Consider the following 20,127-nt stretch of genomic DNA (forward strand, 5'->3'; position numbering starts at 1 on the left):
ACTCTCTCTATATGGCTCTGGGCCAGCCTGTGGTCCCGAGGGCGCTAGCATGAAACACACGGCCAGTCTGTGGTTTTTCTTTCGGCCAGCCTGTGGTCCGAGGGCGCTAGACATATCGGCCAGCCCGTGGTCTCGAGGGCGCTAGAGATAACTTTTCCATGCTTTTCTAAAGTGAAAGCTTACGTTAGAACATTATAACATGTTAATTCGACGTTTATTACAATGGTTTGCATATATTCTTATAATTGATTATTCATTCTTCTAGAGTAAAAGCTAACTTTAGAACATATGTCAATTCAACATTTATTACAATGATTTGCATATATTCTTAGTAATTGATTGTTCATTCTTCTAGAGTAAAAGCTAACTTAAACTACAAAGAAGGAAAATAAAGTTTAAAATGAATTAATAAATTATGTTTGTGTTCTTGGCTGCTATATCATATACCACGTTAAATTTACTTCAAAATAATTGCTTGACTGTACGTGCTGTTCCGTTTAAACTACAAACTGGCTGCTTACATCTCTAAACTAATAACCAAAGATGACGATTCAAATATTACATTTTTAATGATAATTAATATGCAAAAACAAAATGTCAATAAAAACTGAACTGAAGTAATTACTAATAAATGTTTATAGAGGATATTTTTATTATTTTAGATTGCTGGTTCTTAACCAAGCCGATTTTAATATAGCATTAAAATCATTCTTATAGGCCTATAAAAGCTAATTACGATTGACAATTGTTATTGAAACATTGATACTAATCGTTATTAAAAAAAAAATAATCAGTCCATAAACTGATGCCAATTTTGGATGGGATTCAAAACTGTGTTAATAAACGTTGGGTAGCGCCCTCTATAGTTTTAAAGAAAACGTGCGTGCTGCTGACAATTTCTAGCGCCCTCGGGACCACAGGCTGGCCAAAAGTCTAGCGCCCTCGGACCACAGGGTGGCCAAAAAAGAACCACAGACTGGCCGTGTGTTTCACGACCCCTGCTCGACAGATGACTTTATATTGTGTGGTACCCGCTTTGACAAAATAACACTGTTATACAAATGTTTTTGAACGCTACGCAAATGATACCATGACCCGTAGCATTTTCTTTTTACGAAAACAAAATTTAGACTACTAAAAATAAAATAGATTCAGAATTTAAAAAGCTATGCAACGATACCAAACGGTACAATAGGGAGGTTTTGCAATCTTACGAATACGATAACGAAAACGGATACGTCACGCACACGTATTCGTTTTCGTAAGCCAGTAAAAGTCTGTTTCGCATGGCAATGAAATATTGAGGGCGCCGTCCAAAATATGACTGCGGTAAATTTGAACGAAGCGCATGTACGTGTTGCTTGGCTGCCTAGGCCTAGTGAACATCAAAGCGAGTGAGGACTGCTATTTATCAAAATTTACCTGGCATTTTATTAAATTAATTTTAGTAAATTACTTTCAATAAATCTATAATTATATTATAATCATGAATAATTCTTGATTCAAATGCAAAATAGATCAAAAACTATACTCGTTTTGTAGTTAAGAATATGACTGATGATATTCGTCAACACAAAAACGCTTTACGAATATGAAATGGGGATCAGCTCAAAAGTTTCACAAATGTGTGACGTATCCGTTTTCGTTATCGCATTGGTGAGGTTGCGAAACCTCCCTAAACTATGTTACTATGTGTTTATTGATATGGTTGTAATGGAATAAAATGATCAGTATTACATTTCTTTTCCTATGATACCATGGATGACCAAGTTTAGTTTGGAACGTCGGCCATTGTGAAATACAAATTGGCGGAAGAAAAAAAAAATATAACAAATATCGAGCTAGAAGATAAAAATAATAATCATTACTAATTGTTGAATATGCCATTGACATAATGTCACATAGTTAATCACTTAAATTGATCTGAAAAAATGTAATTTACTGCAACAAATAGTCAAATTGACTGGAAGTCGATGATTGAATGTAACTGTTTATTTTGTCCTTTTATAAGTGAAATCGTTTTTTTCTATGGAAGTGAATAACTTCACCAATACTGCAATGGGCTATTTAAAGCCTGATTTTATAAATCTTTATTTTTTCATGATTTTGTGGATTTTTATACCTTCTTAAACGCATGATATTAATTTAATATTATTTTTAACGTAATACTTGACACAATTTTATTAGACCTACTGTTAATTTAAAAGAGTTTAAATTTCAAAGTATTGCTATGCTTGCGTTTTAGCATTCATTTATAATAACGAAAGCACGAAAGAACAATAAGACAATATGAATAGAAATTAATATTAGAGAATACACTGCAACCTGTACTCGTCGGAGGACATCTGGTTTCTTCTGTTGGCTTCAATACTGATGCACTTTGAGGCCAGGATCCACAACGCGGAAAGTTATCAGGAATCTCGGGCAAGTCAGAATCATCACCAACGTGAATCACTAGGCCCATGCCAATCTGTGTAAAATTAATGTTAAAAGATTATGATGAACTTTAAAACATTATTATAAACAAAGTGCATTCAGTACTTTGTGAATAATATCAATAGAGTAAATATAACCTTTGTAATTGTCTGTATTTAAAAAAATGTTGTTGACAGTGAAAGAATAAGCTGATAATTATGATGGTACTAATGGTTATATCTACTTAGTTATCTACTAAGACTAGACAGGAAACGTTTGTATAAAAACGAAATATCAATACATATCAACACAATATATTATATACGATATTATAAGAACGTTTAACTTTTAAAATTGAATTTTAGTTATTGAGCGAGTGAGTGCCCGAGCGGTTAAGAAAGTGGAACCGTAATTACGTTTGAGAGGCTCATTCGCTCCATTGTTCTGGTGGTAGAACGAGTCTAATATCGGATAAGGACTATAAACTGTAGATCCCTTGTACACCTAACCTAGTACATCTTTCGAGACGAGTAGGGTATTAGTTTACACACATACTGAGCCACTGTCGTGGAAAAACGTAATTGACTGCCGGTGACACGATGTGACCCTTTGGGGAGAAGAATGTTTTTGAAAAGCTGTAACATCTAAGTCCGCAGCGCTTTGATCTTCATGAAATAGAGCGCAATATAAATGTGGCATTATTATAGCGCATTAGGCTATATAAATCCAAAGGCAAATTACTGAAAAAATGACAATGCTGTGGATATCAGTGGCTGGATCTCAATGGAGATACAAACAAAAAGATAAACAGCCAGAAAAGTTAGCAGAGCTTTCGGGCAATACTAGCCCTTCATAAGTGCATATATATAGATATACTGAAAATCTTTTAATTAATTTGAAACGATCTAAATATGATAATATAATTTATTGTCAATGGCTACCAGATGTCTCTATGTAGACGGTTACCTGAACCAGTTATCTTAAGACCATAAATAGTTTAACATTCTAAATACCTCAATGTGAAACTCCAGATGACAATGGAATAGCCACCATCCTGGATTTGTTGCATGAAATCTCAGAATAGTATAACCACCATCAGGAACGATAACTGTATCTTTTTTAACGGGTTGATAAAATGTTCGCGTCAAATTGCCTGCAACAAACGTATAAATTGCTTTTGATTAAGAATTTAATTATACGTGAAACTAAGAAGAACTACAAAGTTAAAGGAGGTAGGTGGTGAACATAATATTACTTTCACTCTCTTAATTATTCCTACTGTTCCCGCGCAGCTCAATATACAAGAACGAGAATATACGTACCGTTCTTATCCAATTGCTTTACTTCTTCAACTGAAGTTGAACTTCCTAATTTCCCCTGACCAATCACCCTAAAATACTGGCCGTGCAAATGTACAGGATGACTAGCGTCAAATGTGACGCCTTCGTCAACGATAATCAACTCTACAACCTAGCACAAATAGTAAAAAGGTTTCTTATAAAAGAAATATGTTTAGAATATCAATGTTGTAAAATAGTATGAAAAAAGGAAGACAAGAGGTCAAATTAAAAATATAAGGCATACATAGTTTATTATGATATTATTCAGGATGATACGCCATTAATCAAACATAGAGTGTTTGAAACCATATTAAGTCCAACTTACATCGCCCAAGCGAACAGTCAGAGTATAGGTACACTGACAATATTCGACAGAACAGTTTTTTGAGTTTGAAAAGGTCTCTTCAGTACACAACTCTTCTTCTACACTGTCTGACGGCTGACTTAGAAGAGGCGATGATGGAAATTCAAAACTGATATGACTAAACTGTGGTGAATACAGATGATGTGAACGATCAACTTGTTCAATTGGATAGTGCTCCGGCTTATGGTAATTGTAGTTGTTCACTTTGTTGAAATCCATTGCAAGGTAGAACTTCTTATCTGGTTCTTGCTGCAACAGAGCGGGATCGTCTTCTTCATCTATGAAATAAAAAATGCGAAACATAACAATTCAAATTAACATAATTCTGTAAGTTACTCGTTAAACGATCAATCGGCATGATCTGATTTTGTGATTTCTTAATATTTTAATTAACCGAATGTGTCCATGATACTCAATTAAATGTAACTCACGGTACGTATAGTCAATCAACCAAAAATAAAATTGGACGTACTTCACTTTAATCACGAATGATTATATAAATATATATAATTGAGGGACTAGTGCTGTTCCGCCGTACCACGCCGAGAATATGATATGCAGATGTCCTAACCATTAGACCACTGGGGCTTTCATGGTATTGTTCAAACTCGATTGGATAGCGACTCTTTAACACTCTTGGTGTGGTACGGCGGAACACCACTAGTCCCTCAATTGTACGCACGCCCACCAGAGATCAAATTGATATGCCCTCATCTCTCTCTCTATATATATATTCAATCTTGTTCATACCTGTTGAAGTAAGTTCCACAATTGGTATATTGTCTTCACTTTCCTCTTTGTTTAACGGATTCAAAACCTTTCCTTGCCTATCGATATCTTCGTTCTCTTTTGGAATCTCAGAAGCAGCGCCCTTGTAACGTATGATAGCCAATTCTTGTACATATCTACAATCTGCAAGTCCCTTTACTCGTACCCAGTAATTTGAAATAGATTGATTGGCATTCAAGACAAATCCAAAGCGTTCCCCGCCGTATATGACATATGTATCAACTTCGATCGGATTAATCGGTGCTCCATCAGATGATATTATAAGCAATGTATGGTTATCGACTGATATCTTAAGAGCACAGTTTGTAATTGCGTTGCTGATTGATCGGAACATATACCGAAAGCCTTGTTCCACTTCAAAAACTTCTCTTGGTGTAAATTGTGTTTGGTTATTTTCATCAATAAATTCATGTCGTTTTCCTTTACCGTTTATAAGTACAGCTTCTGGTTTATTACTTCCATCATCATGATGGTGTGAAGCAAATTTAACCAAAGTCAGCTGATCAAGCCAATCATGTACAATCATAATATGCTCTGACAGATCATAGTCGTATAGATAAGAATTTGGATTCCGTGAAGGAGCCTGGCGAACAACAAGGGCACCAAAAAGTCCATCAGAACGCTGCATCCCTGAATGCGCATGCCACCAATGTGTACCTGTCGGTTCCACAAGTAGTGAATAGACAAATTTGGTGTGAGTTGGAATAGCACATTGAGTAATCATTGGTACGCCGTCCATGTACGGTGAATTTCGTACATGAACACCATGCCAATGTATAGTTGTTCCTTCAGAATTTCCAAGGAGGTTAGTGACTTCAACTTCGATACTGTCTCCTTCGCAAACCTGATAGACAATCACATTTATTATCAAACATTAATTCTTAAAAATAGCACGTACACAGTAGCATGATTATGTCATCCTTGTTCTATGTCTAAGCAAGTATTATGTTAACAGATACGAAATAGTTTGCTCTTTCGTACATAATGGATAATTTTATGATATAAAAAATAAAAATAAAATTTTAATTTAGTTTCGGATACTATAATGCATACCTCAATTTTTGGTCCTGGAAACTGTCTATTAACCGTCATAATGGCTCTGGCAACACCATTGAGTGGCACACAGTCTTGCAAATCACAGTTGGTTATATTGAACGGGCAATCGTAACATGCTTTTGACATAGAGTAATATAATTCCAAAGTAAAGTTAAAACGGCAGATTGCTGGTTCTGCCGGCCACTTACAATCTCGTTTGCAATCACTGCCATTGGTAAAGTATTGTACAGCTCCTAAACAAGTTAAAAATATAAATGTATTTATTTATGTAAATGTATTAATCCTGGTCCTCAAGATTTCGGAATAGGCCCTCCACGGACCCACGGCAGCCAACAGTGTAGCGCCTACAAGATCAGGGTTTCAATATCTAAATATATGAATAAACCAGCATTTTCTTTCTGCAGTTTTTATTAGTCGCCTTTATTGTGGACAAAGAATATTGTCTATAACTCGACCAGTAGATAGATCACGGCCGCGCACAGTAACTTACGCGTAATTTTATGAATTGATAATACAGTATTCAATAAAACATTAAGAATTTAAAATGCTCAGAATCAATTTTTAATCCAATTAAAATGTTGCAGTGTATTCTAGAAAACCGCTCATAATTCATAAGATTGTTCGAACATCAATATCATGTTATCATAATAATCACATGAACTAGCGAATCGCCATGTGCATTCCAAAAGTTTTTGCAGATTATAAGTTGAACTATGAAATAACAAGGCCAACAGCCATTAAGTCGCGTGCTACAATGCATAGTGATACCGGACCGACAGTCAGACCGACAGACCGACCGACCGACATAGTGAACTATAGAGTCGCGTCCACGCGACTAAAAATGCTCGCGCAAATATTCCACCGATTTGTTGTGATGAGGATCGATGTGTTCGAGTTGGAAGTGCCCTAACAATAATGCGGCTTTTTTTATTTAACTATAGGCTCTATTTTCCTTCATTAGACGAACTGCTAACCTTTACTTGATTGAATATATTGTGTTTGATGAAAGGAAGTGTATCGGTAAATAGTTAAACTATGGAAGTAGACCTTAATCTAATACCAAGGTGAAAAACAAGTTACATATATTTAAATTTATATGTATTTAAATGTCAGTGACACATTTGTGAGAACGAAGGTCAATTTACACAATGTGTCTAAAGTCATTATTTAAACTCAAAGACGAAAACGCATAGTAGCACTCTCAAAATTCATTGTATATGCATATACTGTAGATAAAGTCAATTTTACCTATCATGTTAATTAACACTTGTAGTGTGAGTCTAGCTGCCAGGAAAGCACAAAAGCAGCCTAAGCCACTGTCACCAATTAGGTGTGTACCTATTTTGTACTGTGTTATGTGCAATGTACAGTAGATAGGTACTAAGTAATGATATATTTAGGCCTATAATTATGTTTGTACCTCTTTTATGTGTTTATATTGATTGTGTTTGACCGATTTTATTTAATGATAGCTTTATATTTGTATGGTTTGTTAAACTTCAATGTGTGAATTCAGGTTGCAGTAAAGGATAAAGAATGTTTCATGAAAACAAAATCAAGTTTAAGGTGGTAAAGATTCAATTTAAACAAAATATACCTTTATTATGCTTAGAGTTAAACATCATTACAACTATTTTTTATGCTTTTTCATTCCCAATGTAAACGATATAAATATTTCTTTTTATTATTCTTAGTCCGCGTATTATGGTGCCATTTACCACCTAAAATGACTTGCCAGAACTCCTCTTATCAATACATATGGGTATACATCAAGTTATATTAGTTGTGGCCTAAAACTTGTATGCAGTCCAGTTCCGACTTATTATGTCTTTCAAATGAAGTTAGATGTATTTTCATATTTGTTTCAAAGTTTGCAGTCCATGCGGCATACAGTAAATTTGATACTGGGTACCCTATTAGGCGATGTTCTATAATGTTTTTGATGACACCAGCCTTACGCTTTGTTCAAAATTGCAAAAACAACTTGATTAATAATATTTAAAGGTTTTTTAATGATTATAAGATTTAACATAGCTTTGGATCTTTCTCAATATTTATCTCAATAATGTTATTGATTCCAAGGTTAAATGCATTGTTGATATGTTTTTATTCGTATTGACATAGGCGCTAAACATAACAATAACACAACCACAAAGTAAGTGGCAGGAAACACAAAATGGGATCAGGTGCCGTTTTCGGCCACCTCGACTTGTATGGACTATACCATTATAAAACGATGAGAAAATAGGGGTGTCCCATTTATTAATTGAGTGTGTTAATGTGTTAAAATACTTCTGCTTTTGTTTAGTGCATTATGTTTCGGCAACAAAGGAAAAACACCTACGCCCTGCACCTAATTTCAGTTTTCAAGTTAATACAGTATATTATGGCTCTTTATTTCTATATAATATTTATGTATCCTTCCCTAATATGGATATTAGGTGGATTCCCTAAGGTGGATATTGAATATTTTTACGGATTTATAGATACAGAAAGTATAAAGAAATTAGGTTTTTTTTCAGTTACAAATAAAAAAATATAATTTATCTAACGATAACACAGTAGTACATATTTAACAAAGATGACAGTAGTACATTTAATAAGATCTATCACATACTGATTATTAGGTAATCAGTAAAACAAATAAACATTATAATTTTTTATCAATGAATCTGTACCATTTTGTTCCCAGAAAACACAGATCGTTTGTTAAACGTAATCGAAATGTTTGACATTGCATGTTTTTAGGTTTGGTTTTTCTAAAACGTTTTAAACACGTTTTAAAATGTTTCCTCAAGCAGTACAGCCTTGTATATGGCAAGCCTCAGCTGTCTGAAGTATTCAAAATATTATATTATTATATCATTTTTTTATTATATTATATATTGTATTGTAATGAATTATACGTTTTGCATTATATTACTTGGTTTTAGCATTATATTATATCTATTTCTAATATATTATGTGAAAAATGTAACAAATTATTGACTTTTTGTATTATATTATTCGGTTTTGGCATTATATTATGAACATTTACTATTATATTATTAATAAAATACATTATATTATAATATAATTGTATTATATTAAACGCATTTACCTTACTTTATAACATACAACATTATTATATTATACGGATTCGTTAGTTATATTATTATTTTGTATGATGTTTATTATACGTCACGACTTATTTCAGTTCTTCTAACTCTTTCTCTCCCTCCCCCTGCTCACTAACAATCAGCGGCAGAATCTGAATTGTGTGACTGTTGAAGAATAACTAATTATCTTTACTACGTACTAGGCCTAGGCCTACTAGGGGATCTAGCCTAGACGTAGCTAGTTAGACAAGTGACCAAGGACCACCGGACAGCTACAACTAATACTACAATACAATAATACTACTACAATAACTAATACTGCTACTACCTAGGCCTAGCTAGTAGAGTACTAGGTAGCTACTACTAGGCTCTAGGGCGTATGTATGATGTTAACTACTAGGCCTAGGCCTACTAGTACTAGGCTAGGCCTAGACTTAAGTTGTAGTAGGCTAGGGCCGGGCCTGCTGCCTTAGGCTAGGCTACTACTACTACTACTAGGCAGTCAGCCCATGATGGGTACGAGTAAGCCAAAATTTTGGATAAGTAAACCAAAATTTGGGTACGAGCGAGTTGGCATGGGTACGGGTTGACCTGTATCCTTCTAGCTAATTGTACTAGGCCTCAAGTAAGTCTACGCTACCCAGTCCGGCTACAATATGGTTTATTTTGTTTTATAGCTTTATTGATAGCTGGGTTCAAATCTGGGTTGGGATGGCTTTTTCTCATTCAAAAACAGATTTCCTTATCATAATAAAATAATATATGAATTTATTTGTAATATTGTAATGTATACATAATATAAGTAATTGCCATTGCATTTATTATTATTTATTATATATTATACGGTTACCCCTTAATTATACTATAGTATAATTTCCTTGTTATATTTTACAATATTTTCTTCATAATTCTACAATTTTGTCTTTCACAGCACAAATTTATCATACTGAATCATCACACACCAAGTCTCATAAATTTCTACTGTATTTGTCCAAGCTACTCCAGCTACATGGTATTGCCTTGAGGCTAAACTACACGGTATACTGGCACTACCATTATTCCTGGCTCGTCAACCTGGACCACATAAGCACAGTTTCAGTTTCAGTTTATTTACCATTTCAATTTCTGAACATAAGAGATGAACAACTTATATGGATGGATGAGCGAAGCTCGTTTACCGGTCACCCGTTAGTGCAGTAACATTACGGACAACATAAAGACAGGACAAAGGTGCAATACATGTGAACACTTGTGTGTGCAACCCCTTGGATAAAATAATATATTTATATAAAGGAGAAAGTTAGATATTATAATATTTCTTTTCGATCATACAATGATAATTTTAAAATTAATTAAATCCTAAGAAGTCATACTACTGATTCAAAATAGTGACTGACTTACACCCTGTGGTCAAGACTTGCTCTTATGCTTATTTCCTCCAACATACAGAGTACATAGGACTATTTTTATTCATAACTGTTGAATTGCATCCCAATACACAGTACCTATTGGTATTACAGTATAACTAAAAATACAAAGGCAACTAACACAGATAGTTCCATATATACAGTACTCTCTTATAAATAGATGTATCTCTCCAATCTACTCCCAACTACCTAATCTAATAATAGTACTATTAGCATACTACTATACACTTTGTAGACAAGAAGTAAGTTGTATACACCTAGAGGACTTATGGTAGTACAGTCGAACGCCCTCTCACTGGCCCGGTCAACATAATCTATACCTAGATTATTGCAGTAATTAAGGTACATTATTACAGAGATTTTTTTTTTGTTGCAGAAATCAAAGTTATGTGTATAGAAAGCAGTACTCGTATTAAAAACTAAGCAGGTTGTACTCTTGAATGCAAACTGGCAGGATATTTTGAATATTTTTTATTGTTGAAATGAATGGAATCCTAACTTCATTTTCTACGAACTGGAGACGAAGACATATTATGACCCTTTTATTTAAATTTATTTGAATAGACCTCCATGTAAATTCATTAAAGGCTACATGATTGTTTTATATTTTAATATGTGATACTAATAGTAGAAAATTATTGTGTATAATGAGGACTAAGAATCTGATATTCACTTGCATTCTCATCTTTTTAAAATTTTATTTATAATGCTGGTAATGAGTTTAAAATTTAATTATATTGACTAGTTTTGATAATAATTATGTCCTTATAAATTCATTTACATTTCTTTTGTGTAATATAGTTCATATATTATGTATTAAATAAATTGGTAAGGCCCTGTACTGTTATTATTTAAGGAAAGTTTATATACACTTATTTTATGCCTACCAATATTAGTATAATTGTTTATATAAATATTTTGTCTAATTGCCTTGATTTTTTGTATAGGCCAATGGCATCAATGTTTTTCTCAAAGCAAATTAGCCTAATAATGCCACATTTAGACACATGATTCATTGATTTCTGATATTCTGTACTTGTGTATGCATTACTAAAATAACCTAGTAGTTAATATATTTCATTTGTAATGTATGTATAAACATTCATTTTTTTTTCACATTTTTAAATTTAAACATTATTACAATACCTACCTTTCTGATATTGTTACTATTGTATGATATTTTTTGAGGCAGATTGTTTTCAATAAAAAAAAATTTTAACAAACAATTATTTTGACTTATACTGTACTATGTTAGTTCAAGAGATGAAGTGTGTGTGGGCAGAATCTGGTGTGAGGTGTATATTTGTCACTTTAAGACCTAAATTAGATGTTTTCTGAAGAAAAGAAGTAAGAGGATACGCTTTCAAACAATTCCAAGAAGGTTCACACAAAAATAATTACTTTCCAATAAAATAGTATAACAGTGTATATTACAGTACATTGAATAAACTCGAGCGGAAAAATAACGCACATAAAAAAACACTCATATTCTTGTCGAAAAGTGCCCTCTATAGTTTTCTATTAATTTATTAATAATTATTATTAATTAATGAGTAATATGAACATATTTTTAACATTCAATGCTGGAAACTGGTTCTACTCCTAACAAAGTTTCATACCTCCAAATTTCATCAACGTATTCAAAGCACTTAAATAAATATCACATTTAACATTACAAATCCAGGTTTTGATAGAATTTTGCTTAAAAACATATACAAAAAACATCGATAAAAAATACTTTTCGTATTCAAAAACATTTGATACTTGGTATAAATGTTCAATATAGGTTGCTCCATCCATATTGCAAAAAAAAAATAACTATCAAGCCATATCACTGATTTTTTAAATTTACGTTTTTACAAAATGTACACTTATGAAAGACTATACAATTCCAACTCATTTTTTTCAAGCTAATAACTATTTTGAAAAAACAACCAACAAAAAACGTTCATGAATGCAATTTTGTTTCTGTGAATAGAGCAACCTATAGTGAACATTTATACCAAGTATCATCTGTTTTTGAATACGAAAAGTATTTTTTATCGATGTTTTTTGTATATGTTTTTAAGCAAAATTCTATCCAAAACCCGAATTTTTTATGTTAAATGTGATATTTAATATTGAAGTGCTTTGAATACGTTGATGAAATTTGGAGGTATGAAACTTTGTTAGGAGTAGAACCAGTTTCCAGCATTGAATGTTAAAAATATGTTCATATTACTCATTAATTAATAATAATTATTAATAAATTAATAGAAAACTAGAGAGGGCACCTTTCGACAAGAAAATGAATGTTTTTTTTATGTGCGTTATTTTTCCGCTCGTGTTTATTCAATGTACTGTAATATACACTGTTATACTATTTTATTGGAAAGTAATTATTTTTGTGTGAATCTTCTTGGAGTTGTTTGAAAGCGTATCCTTTTACTTCTTTTCTTCAGAAAACATCTAATTTAGGTCTTAAAGTGACAAATATACACCTCACACCAGATTCTGCCCACACACACTTCATCTCCTGAACTAACATAGTACAGTATAAGTCAAAATAATTGTTTGTTAAAATTTTTTTTTATTGAAAACAATCTGCCTCAAAAAATATCATACAATAGTAACAATATCAGAAAGGTAGGTATTGTAATAATGTTTAAATTTAAAAATGTGAAAAAAAAATGAATGTTTATACATACATTACAAATGAAATATATTAACTACTAGGTTATTTTAGTAATGCATACACAAGTACAGAATATCAGAAATCAATGAATCATGTGTCTAAATGTGGCATTATTAGGCTAATTTGCTTTGAGAAAAACATTGATGCCATTGGCCTATACAAAAAATCAAGGCAATTAGACAAAATATTTATATAAACAATTATACTAATATTGGTAGGCATAAAATAAGTGTATATAAACTTTCCTTAAATAATAACAGTACAGGGCCTTACCAATTTATTTAATACATAATATATGAACTATATTACACAAAAGAAATGTAAATGAATTTATAAGGACATAATTATTATCAAAACTAGTCAATATAATTAAATTTTAAACTCATTACCAGCATTATAAATAAAATTTTAAAAAGATGAGAATGCAAGTGAATATCAGATTCTTAGTCCTCATTATACACAATAATTTTCTACTATTAGTATCACATATTAAAATATAAAACAATCATGTAGCCTTTAATGAATTTACATGGAGGTAAATTTTAAATAAAAGGGTCATAATATGTCTTCGTCTCCAGTTCGTAGAAAATGAAGTTAGGATTCCATTCATTTCAACAATAAAAAATATTCAAAATATCCTGCCAGTTTGCGTTCAAGAGTACAACCTGCTTAGTTTTTAATACGAGTACTGCTTTCTATACACATAACTTTGATTTCTGCAACAAAAAAAAAATTTCTGTAATAATGTACTTTAATTACTGCAATAATCTAGGTATAGATTATGTTGACCGGGCCAGTGAGAGGGCGTTCGACTGTACTACCATAAGTCCTCTAGGTGTATACAACTTACTTCTTGTCTACAAAGTGTATAGTAGTATGCTAATAGTACTATTATTAGATTAGGTAGTTGGGAGTAGATTGGAGAGATACATCTATTTATAAGAGAGTACTGTATATATGGAACTATCTGTGTTAGTTGCCTTTGTATTTTTAGTTATACTGTAATACCAATAGGTACTGTGTATTGGGATGCAATTCAACAGTTATGAATAAAAATAGTCCTATGTACTCTGTATGTTGGAGGAAATAAGCATAAGAGCAAGTCTTGACCACAGGGTGTAAGTCAGTCACTATTTTGAATCAGTAGTATGACTTCTTAGGATTTAATTAATTTTAAAATTATTATTGTATGATCGAAAAGAAATATTATAATATCTAACTTTCTCCTTTATATAAATATATTATTTTATCCAAGGGGTTGCAAACACAAGTGTTCACATGTATTGCACCTTTGTCCTGTCTTTATGTTGTCCGTAATGTTACTGCACTAACGGGTGACCGGTAAACGAGCTTCGCTCTTACGGTTATCCATCCATATAAGTTGTTCATCTCTTATGTTCAGAAATTGAAATGGTAAATAAACTGAAACTGAAACTGTGCTTATGTGGTCCAGGTTGACGAGCCAGGAATAATGGTAGTGCCAGTATACCGTGTAGTTTATCCTCAAGGCAATACCATGTAGCTGGAGTAGCTTGGACAAATACAGTAGAAATTTATGAGACTTGGTGTGTGATGATTCAGTATGATAAATTTGTGCTGTGAAAGACAAAATTGTAGAATTATGAAGAAAATATTGTAAAATATAACAAGGAAATTATACTATAGTATAATTAAGAGGTAACCGTATAATATATAATAAATAATAATAAATGCAATGGCAATTACTTATATTATGTATACATTACAATATTACAAATAAATTCATATATTATTTTATTATGATAAGGAAATCTGTTTTTGAATGAGAAAAAGCCATCCCAACCCAGATTTCAACCCAGCTATCAATAAAAGCTATAAAACAAAATAAACCATATTGTAGCCTGCCTAGTAGTAGTAGTAGCCTAGCCTAAGGCAGCAGGCCCGGCCCTAGCCTACTACAACTTAAGTCTAGGCCTAGCCTAGTACTAGTAGGCCTAGGCCTAGTAGTTAACATCATACATACGCCCTAGAGCCTAGTAGTAGCTACCTAGTACTCTACTAGCTAGGCCTAGGTAGTAGCAGTATTAGTTATTGTAGTAGTATTATTGTATTGTAGTATTAGTTGTAGCTGTCCGGTGGTCCTTGGTCACTTGTCTAACTAGCTACGTCTAGGCTAGATCCCCTAGTAGGCCTAGGCCTAGTACGTAGTAAAGATAATTAGTTATTCTTCAACAGTCACACAATTCAGATTCTGCCGCTGATTGTTAGTGAGCAGGGGGAGGGAGAGAAAGAGTTAGAAGAACTGAAATAAGTCGTGACGTATAATAAACATCATACAAAATAATAATATAACTAACGAATCCGTATAATATAATAATGTTGTATGTTATAAAGTAAGGTAAATGCGTTTAATATAATACAATTATATTATAATATAATGTATTTTATTAATAATATAATAGTAAATGTTCATAATATAATGCCAAAACCGAATAATATAATACAAAAAGTCAATAATTTGTTACATTTTTCACATAATATATTAGAAATAGATATAATATAATGCTAAAACCAAGTAATATAATGCAAAACGTATAATTCATTACAATACAATATATAATATAATAAAAAAATGATATAATAATATAATATTTTGAATACTTCAGACAGCTGAGGCTTGCCATACTTGTATTTAACTTCTTAACTATATGATCAACATGTCCACCCATTTAAGCTTTAGTCAAACACTACTCCCAGATACTTATAATTGTTAACAATCTCTACTTCCTTTCCTTTAATTAATGTATACTGTAAGACCAATTATGTTTTCGAAAATCAATTCTTATTTCTTTCGTTTTATTTATGTTTAGTTCAAGGAAATTGTTGCCATAATCGGTAAATCAAATAATCTCAGAAAGGTACAGAGAATAATCGTTGTTATAAGTCCAACTATAGCCGAGTCGTAGTTGTTTCTGTATCTACAATCGTTTCATTTATTTACATTTAACATTAAATGTAAATGTATCAGGTAAAACAAATAAACATATAATTACGTTAATGAATCTGTTACCATTTTTTTTTGTATCTTCATTCGTTTCATTTATTTACATTTAACATTAAATGTAAATGTATCAGGTAATCAGTAAAACAAATAAACATATAATTATGTCAATGAATCTGTTACCCTTTTGTTTCTGTATTGTAGTTTAACATGTTTTAATTCCGATTGTACTGTAGTAGTTTTTAATATGTTTTGATTCCGATTGTACTGTAGTTTTTAATATGTTTTGATTCCGATTGTACTGTAGTTTTTAATATGTTTTGATTCCGATTGTACTGTATTTAGTTGTATTGTAGGTAACATGTTTTAATTCCGATTGTATTGTAGTATTTAAGATTTTCTAATTTCGAATCCGATTGTACTAAAATTTAATGTGTTTAAATCCAGATAGGCATAACATAGTATTTAATGTTTTAATTTTGATTATACCGTAGTGTTTAGTTTAGTTTTTATATATAGTAAGTCAGTATACCTACATAGGCCTAGTTAATAATAGTACTATTGTTACAAAATCTTGGCACAGTACCTAATATAATAACATGCCTTATAAAAAGTACATGCTTGCTAGTTTTTGATGTTCTGTATTCTGCCCTGATTTACGAAAGGGCATTATCTCAATTTTTTTCAAAATTGAGATTTCTGTCTTACATGACTTTTGAGGGTATAATCTATCATTTAAACTTAACAGCTACTAAAAATTTTTTCTATAAATATTAAAAATATTAAAAAAATTAAAATCAGTTTGGGCATTATCTTTATTCATACCTACAAAAAATTCAGTAGAAAGCATTATCTCAAAAAAACAATACACAACAGGAAATGATCGCTTGACTGCACACTGCAGCAGTAACAATTATCCAATCAGAGGTCGACTTGATGCATGCTAATTAGCACGCTCAAACTATGTTTGTAGATGTTAACTAAAATAAATTGAATACTTTTAATCAAATTATTGTATTTGACAACACTAAAATAAATTTATGCGGATACCAAACTAAAATGGAAGAACATGGCTGCAAAGGATATTTTCAAGAGCCTATTGAATGAGTAGGCCTAAGTTTAATACTTTGTATTACTTATGTCTTCGTTATTATCCTTGAAAATGTAAAAAAAGTCCAATGGTCATTTGTAGTGTTTTTCAATTGATATTTAAATCAATGTCAAGCAACTTTTGTTATAAAACAATGGCATTGGGAAATTCGTATTTTAGTCTTTTGAATTACATTTTTTTTTAGTGTGGCTGTAAGTAAGCGTAGTCATTACATTGAATTACATTACATTGATTATTCCTTTATATTGATTATTCTATTACATATTAATATATTTGCATAATATTAATAAATTTGTACTTTTTATAGACAACAAAATGTCTCATACCGACTTCTACGCATACCAAAACTTCATGATGTTAAAGAAGGTTGAAACAAAATTATACTGGAAATGTGAATATATGGATACCAGGTCTAGAGAGTTTTTAAAGAAAAACAGGAACTCCACAAATTAAAAAAGACAACATAATAAAAAAATTGATTCCACAAACAGAAAACTTTTGGAAAAATCCACCAACTTCAAACGTACGCAATCTGTTAAAAACGCATAAATATATCAAATACAAAACTTGTAAATATAATGCATAAAGCAATAATCTGTATCAAGATAGAAAATGCGATAAATTACTGTAAATCGAGTTTTTATAAATGGTTGTTTTATGTTTTTGTCATCAAATTTCAAGAAATCCTTCCAAAGCGAGCACCACAATCCCCCTCCCCCTAAACCAATCCCCACCCCCACAAACACCCTCCCCACCCCTCGCCCAACAGCCACATGTTACTCCCTCTCATTAACTTTACCTATCCCTACTGCAACATATTTGTCTTGTGCTATTAGATTAATTTTGTAGTGTACATTCTATGTAAATATAGAGATAATGCCTTTTGTTAAATTATCTATTGTTATTAGTTAGTATGAATAATTTACAAGAAGGAATTATCTCAATTTTGACCCCCTAAAAAATAAATTATTAAAATAAAATTCATGTTACATATTTTCTATATATGTACTAATACCTATTATAACTGAAAAACCATTAATTTGTCTCTAGATTTTTAAAGATAAACTCAAACACGTTTTGCTTATTTACTCAAAACTACATTTTTTGAGATAATGCCCTTTCGTAAATCAGGGCAGTATTGTTCCTTGTAGTTTGTGCTGTAGGTTACATAACAGAACGATTGTATTGTCTTCCCATTCAGTAGACACCCTTCTCTACATAAAACATAATACACCACACCCCTATCATAATAATGGTATAGTCCATACAAGTCGAGGTGGCCGAAAACGGCACCTGATCCCACAAAATGAATTACTAAATCTTTTATTTAACATTATCGGTGTATGGGGTTGCACTCCGGATTGCCGGAGTTTATTGAGTTTATTTCCAGTTATAAAGAATAACGCTGCATGCACACTAATGTTCTGTTTCACGGAACGGAACACAGTGTCGTTGAACAATAAAACAGTATACATTGAACGTTGTTTTCCATCATATTCCGTCAAACAGAAAAATTGCTTTACCAGTGTTCGGAGATTTATAGCATTAAGTTGACGATAATAATAAAATCAAGATTTATATAATATTACCTACCTGATTTGTAAAAGTATAGCAATAGAGTAATTGTCGTCAGCACTTTCAAAGTCATTTTTTTGGTACTTGGTAAACGCAACTGACAGTAGCAATGACCCTTTATCTACTAACCTCAGGAACGACAATTCAGGATAATTGACGCTTGTATTGACTACCCGGTGACGTATACTTACTTAGATTGAACAATAGATTTAATTAGGCATAATTCATTCGCACTTGAATCACAAAGAACCGATCCTTCGCGATGCTGTTACACTTTACACACTTACCCAAACCACACCTAAACGGAACTAGATGGTGGGTGGGTGCGATAGTCCACAGTAATAAACAAATTAATTCATTCAGTTTATATGATCAAAATCACATTTTAAATTGGTTGATGGTCGTGGTACAATATGACTGGACTAGGCCTATGTATGTATGTGACTAATAGGGGCATGTTGGAAGTTATGCTATTAATATTTTTTTTTTAAAGGGAAAAATATCTGTACTTTGTTTCTGTAGGTATATTGCGTTATTAAGCGTCACTTTTCCTAGAGTTGCGGCGACATAACCAGATGTCAGTTTGATGGACCATATCTGATGTGGTTTGCATCGAAATATTTTCTACGGAAGCCCGTTCGGGCCACTAGTTAATTATATTTTGACAGCTGTTATCTGGCGTCCGCCAAATACTTAAGTATAAATAATTACATGGCGGAAGCCAGTTATTATCTGGCGCCACTTAATTATTTAGCGGACGCCACTTAATAATCTGGCAGACGCCACTTAATTATCTGGCGGACGCCACTTAATTATCTGGCGGACGCCACTTAATTATCTGGCGGACGCCACTTAATTATCTGGCGAACGCCACTTAATTATCAGGCGGAAGCCACTTAATTATGTGGGGCCGTCAGATCATTAAGTGGCGTCCGCCAGATAATTAAGTGGCGTCCGCTAAATAATTAAGTGGCGTCCGTCAGAATATAATTAAGTAACATCCGCCAGATAATAACTTGCGTCCGCCAATTAATTATCTGGCGTCCACCAGACAATAACTTGCGTTCGTCATTTAATTATCTGACGGACGCCAGATAACAGCTCTTAAAATTTAATTAACTATAGGTGGCCCGAACGAGCTCCTGTATCTCTCTGTTCGGCTTTTATATAACTAGTTTCTTTGAATTTAAGCTGTTTCATCGCAGACGATTTATCCCGTCTTAGATCTTCACATGTGGAAGCAGAAAAATACTTATGAAAATAAGAACAGAACAGCTATTTCTCATTTTCATCTAGGC

The 20,127-nt window shown here is 32.3% G+C and overlaps 1 protein-coding gene across 1 annotated transcript; it reads right to left on the bottom strand.

Moving 5' to 3' along the window:
• Positions 1–2,181: 2,181 nt before the first annotated feature.
• LOC144842647 (uncharacterized) lies at positions 2,182–19,053 on the bottom strand. The gene is made up of 7 exons (XM_078699144.1): positions 18,848–19,053; positions 5,962–6,197; positions 4,870–5,752; positions 4,081–4,397; positions 3,738–3,885; positions 3,429–3,568; positions 2,182–2,470 (listed from the first exon to the last, which is right to left on the bottom strand). Exons 1-7 carry the CDS (start codon positions 18,900–18,902, stop codon positions 2,249–2,251), a joined length of 2,001 nt encoding a protein of 666 aa, XP_078555270.1. The 5' UTR covers positions 18,903–19,053; the 3' UTR covers positions 2,182–2,248.
• Between the last annotated feature and the right edge of the window lie 1,074 nt (positions 19,054–20,127).

Source organism: Antedon bifida, chromosome 5 (assembly GCF_963402885.1).
Source record: "Antedon bifida chromosome 5, ecAntBifi1.1, whole genome shotgun sequence".
NCBI lineage: Eukaryota > Metazoa > Echinodermata > Crinoidea > Comatulida > Antedonidae > Antedon > Antedon bifida.

What these genes read in the sequence shown, in the direction of transcription:
- LOC144842647 (XM_078699144.1), bottom strand. Translation starts at nt 18,902, where the DNA reads ATGACTTTGAAAGTGCTGACGACAATTACTCTATTGCTATACTTTTAC. An exon ending in TGTGGAACTTACTTCAACAG is followed by an intron (nt 4,398 to 4,869) that starts GTATGAACAAGA and finishes TTTATTTCATAG; the next exon opens with ATGAAGAAGACGATCCCGCT. An exon ending in TGACTGTTCGCTTGGGCGAT is followed by an intron (nt 3,886 to 4,080) that starts GTAAGTTGGACT and finishes TATTTGTGCTAG; the next exon opens with GTTGTAGAGTTGATTATCGT.